The following is an 8,201-nucleotide window of genomic DNA, read 5'->3' as shown; positions in this document are numbered from 1 at the left end:
TATTTTAGTTTTTAGATTAGATGTGTATTTAATTTTAAAAAGACACTAAATCTATTTAGATATATTTATTTTAATTTTTTTAAATATTATAATAAAATATTGAATAAAAAACCATTTTTAAGAGATGCCTAATTAAATTGTTCTTTACTGTCAGGACTACTTGGGTCATTTCATGCGTCACCCCAAGACAAACGAAAACTTGGAACGTGATAGTACATGGCATACTGAACTTTAGAAAAATGCCATGGAGCACTTGAAACGTTTCCTTAGGTATATTTTGAACTACATCACAAATGCACTGATTTTGGGCGTGGACGTGTCTTTACCTACCTAACCGAGTTGGAAAAAGACCGAAGTACTATCCAATCGTAGAAGTGGACACAAGATATAATTCGTCAAACTTGGGGATAAAAGAGCAATTTGTCACCCACCATGGGCCAAAACTTTGCCCTGGCTTTCCACAAACCTTCTCTAGATAGGTGCGGCTCCTCTCTCACCACCGAGTTATTGGATAGCAGAACTGCATGCCAATTATGAGTGCATGACAACGCAACTTGCAGACCCTAGGCGAGAGTGCGGAGTACTATATTGGTAAAAACATGAAACACTTATGCGTGGTAATTGAGGTGATAACTGGTTTTTAATGTTCATATTGCTGAACATCATCATGTCATACATTCTGAAATTTCCGAAAACTGTATATTTTAAAACTAGCCTTAAAATTTACAGTTCTAATCGTACATTATGAAAAAGGAAAACAAAATATTACATGGGGATAAGAGAAAAAATTTCTTCCAGCTAACACCATTATGTCGTCAGAAGCTGTTGATCAGAGAAAAAATTTCTTCCAGCTTTGATGCCCTCTATCTCCAATTTACTTTCAGATTCATGTGCATCAAGAAATACAGAAATTGGTCTGCTGCCACAATTAAACATAGTAATTACTTGGCATCAAAGTCTCCTCGCTGAACAATATATAATCACTGCCACATTTTCAGAAACATACACACTGCCACACTGATAGAGTAACAGCACTGATGGCTAAGGCCTTTTTTGTCGAGTAAAGTCGCGTACAATGATCAAATAAGATCATGATATCTTATCATAGGTTATGTTTATATTTAGGTTATCGAAATTCAAATTCCTTTAAACCATTTTACCTATTATTATCCATATGATATACTTTCTTAACGGAAGTTTATATGAGCCTTCTCTATATATGTCCAAAGCCCCTGGAACAATATTCGACAATCTTTCTTTCGGTTGGGATCATCTCAACTTTCAGTCTAATTTAGATATTGTCAATCTCATGCATGTTATTTAGTGCTGATATTTATTTAATACAAATACTTCGTTCTCTAATAGCACAAGAGCAAGAAAAAAGCCGAAAAAAAAAAACTCGAAAATAGAAAAAGAAAAGGGAAGAAAGGCAAAAATAAAAGCAAGTTTCAAGCAGTTTATAAGCCAAAAGAAAAAAGGTGAATGAATCATGAGAGGCAAAAGGGTTAATCCTAAGTGATCCGGAAAACAAGAACGAGAAAATCAACAATCTTAAGAGCTATCTCAATTCACAATACTGTTAAACTTTAAAGTCAGCTTAGCTATATTTTCAAGTCCCATAAAGTTGTCTTTATATATAACTTACGCCTCACAAGGAATCGAGAAAATAGGAGTCCATGGACAAGAGATAATCATAAAGCAGTCAACATGGAAAGCAGGGGCAGTGACTCAAGAAGACAAGACATTGATATGGACCATCAGAAAGACTTTAGTTAAAGTGTATTAGTGAATTTCCGGGTCCAAATATTTGATGAAACTCCTTTTAATGTAACACAAGCATACAATTGGTCCAACAAAAATAGTATACTAGTATTTCAAAAGCACTTATTGTTCCTAATGTTTGTTTATGGATGTCGTCACAAAGAAAAAGGAATCTTTTATCCAATAGCCTTAAACATCAAATAATGTTTTGCGGAGCATTTAATCACTAATAAAAGTATGGCAATCATCTGGAGCCTATCTTAACTTTATATGAAATCTTTGCATCATGTAGATAATAATAGTAGGAAGAAATGGCGCCCTAGGCAGGACGAAATCATATTTAAAAGGAAATAAAATTAAGGATTATCAAATACCTCTAATCAAATGCATAGGGATCATCTGCATAAGGGTTCAGAGACCCTTCTGAGAACAGATCACCAATATTAGAGGGACGAGGATGACCTTCTCCCTTCATGCTCTGCATAAAACAAAAACAATAATAAACAAAGTCTTGGCACAGCACGGAAGATGCAAAAGTTCATCACCTTATCCACCATGTTAATCGTGAATTCATTTCGAACCCATAAACAAAAATAAATAAAATTCATTTAGAAATAAAGGGAAAGAAAAAAAATAGAATAAACCTCTTTTTCCATTTGATTAGCAGAGCAATAGCACTAAATAAAATAAATCAAATAAATTGCCTAGATAAATGGACCTAACAAATTAACAATTATTAAAAGAACAATAGTATGGTAAGAACTTGTCAAGACTCTTGCATGTCCTGAGAGCAGATAAATATTCTACATAGAAAATCAAGAAAGAAAGGACCCAAAAGCAGCAACTTGTGTTAAATTAATTAATATAACCCTAAGATCGTATAACTCCTAATCATTGACATTCTGGCAGCATCAGCAGCGTAAGGCTAAGAACAAGATATAAGCCATAAGATCGTATAACTCCACCATGATATTTTCAAGCAATAAGGATAAGAACAAGATATAAGCCATAAAGGAAGGAAAATTTCAGCTGAATTGGATACCTTGACAGCAGTTCCTGGGGTATTTGCTTTTGGGGTGTTTCTCTTTTGTTTTCTCGGGTCCTAATTAAGAGAAGAGATTCAATATTTACAGGCATGTAAGAAGCCAGTGCACATGGAATCAGGGTCTGATGATGTATCAACGTAGCTCAGGTTTGTGAGAGAGAGAGATACATACCTCAAACATGACCGTACTTCTTGTTTTTCTTTTCTTTGTGATTGTTCTACCGTTGGAAGTCTCGACTTCATACTCATGGCGAGTGACCTGCTCATTGTTTAAGGACCTTAGGCAATCTTACTAAATCATAAAGTTTAATTATATTATCTTGACTTATGTAATTGCTACAGTATAAGGGTGTCTCTTATTAATTTATTCATTTTATATGGAAGTAAATCACCTTTCTATGGTGCTTAGGGATATTTAATGCACTTCCAGTTTTTACATTCTCTACTGTCTTCAACAGCTTTGGTACTGGTGTTGTTTGTGTTGCGTCATAGTAAGGAGATTCCTATCAAGAGAAGGAAAAGACAAAATTGATTAGGTGACATGTTGATAACATAATATTAACATGTGATGAAGGAAGGAGAATGAAATTTATTTCTGTTGATTGTCATTCGTACTATTTCATGCTGATTTCTTTGGCCTCCACAAGAATTCCTTCTCTTAATTGATGTAATTGAGTAATCCTATAACATGCAGAAAAAACAAGTATATGATACATTTAAAAGATGATTAAAATTGCTCAAACTGAACTCAGACTCCACCAACTCTCAAATTTTTATCATATTCATATATTCAGTTCAGCACATTTGCCATTGATAGAAACTTCTTAGATCTCATAATCACTCAAGTCCATTGTTTCAGGAATATTTATGGAGAGAGAGAGAGAGAGAGAGAGAGAGAGAGAGAGAGAAGAAGAAGAAGAAAACCATTATAACCTTAAAAGCATATAAATTACTAAGTAGCATTAATCTTGTACATAATTTAGGAGCTCTGAACAACAGATGACAACAGTAATACTTATTAACTAATACTAAATATATTTTGGGTTCATATTACATTTGTCCAACATGACACCATTGGAGCTTTGATTTATTAGTGCAAAAAACCATCAATATTGATCTTTAACTTCAAAAATCAAATCAGCTAAAAGAAATTGCACCAAACAAATCTATCCAATAGCATGCTAGCTAGTAAATATTCATTACAGAAACGTTATGCTATCAACAACCAGATTATGCCTGTTTTATGTGACAATATACCATGTAAAATGCTTATAAAGAACCATGGATCTTTATACCTAGATGATATAAAGGAAAAACTTATGATGCTACAATACAATTTCTTCACTTTTCCCAACAGTTCATAGCATAATATAAATCTATTTGTTTAATGGTTAAACTAAATGTATTCTTCTATAGTTGGGAACTTGCTACGGTAAGACAAACTTTGCAGAAAGTAACACACACATCCCCAATCTGAACATAATAAAAAAAATCATGTACCTGATTCTCTAAAAATAAAAATATATGCCAGTCATAAAAACATAGTTGGTGGCGATTAATATGAAAAATCTACGAGCAAAGTCACAAACTATAAAAGCGTATGATTTATACAAAACTCTGACAAACATACTATCTTTACACCCAAACATGCAAATAAACTGATGTGATATTTGATATATAAGATTGAAGACAGACACAAACAAAATGATTGTTAAGTACACCAGCCAACCTGTTTTGAATTCACTTCTTGGTCCTCTTTTGGCTTGACGCTCATCACTTTCCACTGCAACTGCAGCAAAGCCCTTTGCCTGTCTTCCTGCAATATATTCCGAAAAAATTTAATTTATGTGATGAGATTAATTTGTTATGTTAGGTATTCCATACTTTGGTTTTCTGGAGATGCAACTCCTCTTCCAGCTTCTGACACTCATCTTCAAGTTCACACCTCAATGCTTTTATCTCAGCTTCATGTTCGCTCCTCAGAAACATCATTTTCTACATATTACCAGAGAATCAGCCGTAGAAGTAATTTCAAATATAAGCCACATCATAGACCTAGTAGAGTTTTGTCTGTTTATTGGACCTCTCTGAGTTGATTTTCTGCCTCTACTTGGGTATGCTTTAGCTGTTCATTGTGTTCAGCTATCATGGCTAGTTGCTTTTTGTCATGCTCCTGCTGTATTTTGGTTAACTGTACATTGAGCAGGAAATTAGCTGACCATGTAGTTTTTCAACTTGAGGTACATTAAGTTTCACAAAAACAAAAGCAGTGATGCAACAACTGTCTAAAAATCAATACATAACCACCCATAAAAGAGTACAGGAATCAAATAGGTATCTACTCTGTAGTGTGATCAATTCAACTTTTCACGCACACGATTGAGTAAAGTTATTAATAATCACAAAGTAACTCAATATTATAAAAGAAGCATGGATCATTTTTGTGGAAACGGTATAAATAATATAGACCACCAAGAGACAATAAAACCTGGAGCAATTCTGAAATACTTAGAAATAATCAATATTTTTAAATTCATGTCCATTTTTTATGCATACAAGCCCAGCATGTTCCTCCTGAATCCTTGCCAAATGCAGCCTAGATTCTTCTTTGCATTCTACCAGTTTCTGGTCACACTTTTTCTCAATTTCAGCAATAGCCATGTCAACCTGAAGGAACAAACAGATCAGAAATCTATCTGTGGCAATAATGTGTTATAATGGCTAACATATCATATCAAACCTTTTCTTTTTCCTTGTTGACGATTTCCATCTTCTCCAACTCATATTTCCTTCTAATGTCATTAATAGCCTGCTCAATTACAACAATGGTTAATGAGAAGTTACCGTACGATATATCCAGCACCTACAATAGATAACTAGCTATAATAACACCTGATCATTTCTTAGAGAGATTTCCTTCAAATGCCTTGACAATTCAAGCTGCTTGCTTTCTACCATTTGATCATATTGCTTTCTAGCTTCTGAAAGCTTACTTTCAGAAGCAGTCAGTAATGACTGGTTCTGCAGAAGAATACAAACATATTACAGACGAGTTAGGAATGTATAACATCTACTATTTGTTTGCTTTTAAAACCTCTTTGATCTGGTCTTCCAGCTTCTTTTCCTTTTCCTTATACTGCAAAATATGCTGTTCTTTGTCCTCTAAGATATTATGAAGCCGTCTGACTTCTTCATGAAGAGAGTCTGCATTCTGCTCCAGCTTCATTCTCTCCTTTTGCAAAGTATCTATTTCCTCTGATTTCTTCGTTATCTCTTCTTGCAGTCTTTCAGTAATTTCTTTGCTTTCAGTCTCTAATGATGAAATTTTCAGCAATAAACCTTGCTGCAAGCATCAGTAACTATGATAAGTAGTGTGGCTATTTGTATTAGTAGGAGATTAACTATATAGCGAAATAACAAATAAGTGTCATACTGTTTGATTTTCTGATGATTTAGAATTTTCTAACAGAACTCTGGCTTTCTCCTCTAATTTGGAAATCATAAACTCTGCTTCTTCCCTTTTGGAGTTTAAACTTTCAGCATCCACCTCCAATTTTTTAATTCTCTCAGAAGCTAATAGACATTCCTCTGTATGCTGGGCTACAGTAGATTCCATGACTTTCTGAAGCTCATTCACTTTACTGCTTAACTCACAGTTTATCATTTGAATTGCATCCTTTTCTGATGCCATGGCCAAGAACTTATCATTAAGCTCACAATATTGCTTTTGAGCATGCTTAGAGAAAATGTCTCTCTCCTGTTGGACCAACTCAAAGCCACAAGCATAAAGAGAGTTCAGTTCATCAAACTTGCTTGAAAAGTTTAAGCTTTCTTTCTCTACATTTATCACATGTGCTGCCAAGGCCTGAAATGATCCTTCAAAGTCTTTGATTTTCAGGAGTGTAATGTCAAGTTTTTCAGTAAGCTCAGCATTGGACAATTGAATATCACTCTTTTCTTTCTCCAGTTTATCTTGAATGGTCAAGTGATGCACAATTTCCTTGTCCTTGACTGTTAATTGAAGGTGAACCTCCCCCAACTTTGCATTCAATCTCTCTGTATCCAATTTATTAGCTGTTAGCAATTCTTCAAAGTTCTTTATCGAAGTATCTGCAAAAAAATTCATGATCCACAAAAGTATCAATTTAGTAGCAAGTCGACATATTTAGGCAAGTAGATATTACTTTATGTTCACCTTTCAGTAACTGTGACATGAGAAGAAAACCATTCCATGTCTTCTTTGAAAATCTTTCGTAACAAATCAAAATAACATTATTTAAACATCTTTGTCAGTCTCTAATTAATTCTTAAATTTCTTGTGATAAAACATTCAGCACATGCCATGTAAATTCTCATCAATTATCATTTGCAACTGAATTGTCACCTTTCTCTTGAATAAGTTTGGCAACTCTGATCTGTTCATCTCTGAGAAACTTCTCCCTTTCTTCGGCCATAAATTTGAGTTTCTCTAGCTCATTATCACCTACCACAGAAGTAGGAGCATATTACATAATGGAACATCATAGATATATCACATCATTGATCGATAAGGTTTCTAACCTAAATCATTTGCCAAACTTTTAAACAAGCAAAAAGCACTTACGAGTTCTAATTGTTTCCTCTGCAGAATCTAGCTTCAAAGACAAACCTTCCATCTGTTTATTCAAGCTATCAAGAGCTTCCGAACTAGCTGACAGTTTATTTTCCAGAGTCTCCTTGTCTCTCTCGGCTAACAAATTTTATAAAAGAAAAAAGACTAATTAAATGGGGGAAAGAGGAAGGACAAAAATGAGAAAACACGATGACATTGAATATTAATGTTTATACCTTCCTGAACAACACTAGCTAACTGCTGTAGAGTCTCTGTAAGCTGATCACATAGTGTCTTAGTCGACGAGAACTTAGATTCCAATCCCTTCCACAGTTTCTCATCTTCCTTCTGCTTGACCTTGAGCTTCGCGTTTTCGTTAAATGCGTTCTGCAACTTCTCTTCAAGTGCATGGACATGCTCCGTCGATTTCTTAAGCTTAGCGTTCTGCACGATTACAGAAAAAACAAAAAAACAAAAAAAAAGCAGCATTTCAACGTGTGCGCATTCCTCTCATCACATCAGAAGCAAAATCGCAAAACGGAAGTTTTATCATACCGCAATTTCGAGATCGGTCTTTACCGAAGCTTGTTCCTTCACCAATTTCTCTGCAACAGGAAGAAACCGACGATGTACGGACACATTACGATCAAAAATGACGTAAAGTTAAGAATACCGAGAAAATCAGAAATATGAAGCTAGATTGGGATTAAAAAAAACCTGCTGTGAGCTTGAGATTCGCCAAACTCCCCGACGAAATCGAATCTGAGGAAGAGCGCGAAGAGAGCGATTGCGGCTTCGCGGTTC

The 8,201-nt window shown here is 34.6% G+C and overlaps 1 protein-coding gene across 1 annotated transcript in view; it reads right to left on the bottom strand.

Moving 5' to 3' along the window:
* Window positions 1-643: 643 nt before the first annotated feature.
* Window positions 644-8,201, bottom strand: part of LOC107484122 (synaptonemal complex protein 2) — a 7,619-nt gene continuing 61 nt past the window's right edge. Inside the window, 19 exon segments of the mRNA XM_052259841.1 lie at window positions 644-916; window positions 2,136-2,239; window positions 2,804-2,863; window positions 2,979-3,065; window positions 3,199-3,309; window positions 3,422-3,487; window positions 4,536-4,622; window positions 4,691-4,801; window positions 4,890-4,997; window positions 5,363-5,473; window positions 5,547-5,615; window positions 5,699-5,827; window positions 5,901-6,149; window positions 6,240-6,916; window positions 7,191-7,289; window positions 7,410-7,535; window positions 7,634-7,841; window positions 7,953-8,049; window positions 8,051-8,201. The exon segment at window positions 8,051-8,201 is cut by the window's right edge and continues 61 nt beyond it. Coding sequence (XP_052115801.1) covers window positions 2,138-2,239; window positions 2,804-2,863; window positions 2,979-3,065; window positions 3,199-3,309; window positions 3,422-3,487; window positions 4,536-4,622; window positions 4,691-4,801; window positions 4,890-4,997; window positions 5,363-5,473; window positions 5,547-5,615; window positions 5,699-5,827; window positions 5,901-6,149; window positions 6,240-6,916; window positions 7,191-7,289; window positions 7,410-7,535; window positions 7,634-7,841; window positions 7,953-8,049; window positions 8,051-8,201 — 2,648 coding nt within the window. The 3' untranslated portion in view covers window positions 644-916; window positions 2,136-2,137.

This window comes from Arachis duranensis, chromosome 4 (genome assembly GCF_000817695.3).
Source record: "Arachis duranensis cultivar V14167 chromosome 4, aradu.V14167.gnm2.J7QH, whole genome shotgun sequence".
NCBI lineage: Eukaryota > Viridiplantae > Streptophyta > Magnoliopsida > Fabales > Fabaceae > Arachis > Arachis duranensis.
This window is presented reverse-complemented; position numbering and strand designations above follow the sequence as displayed.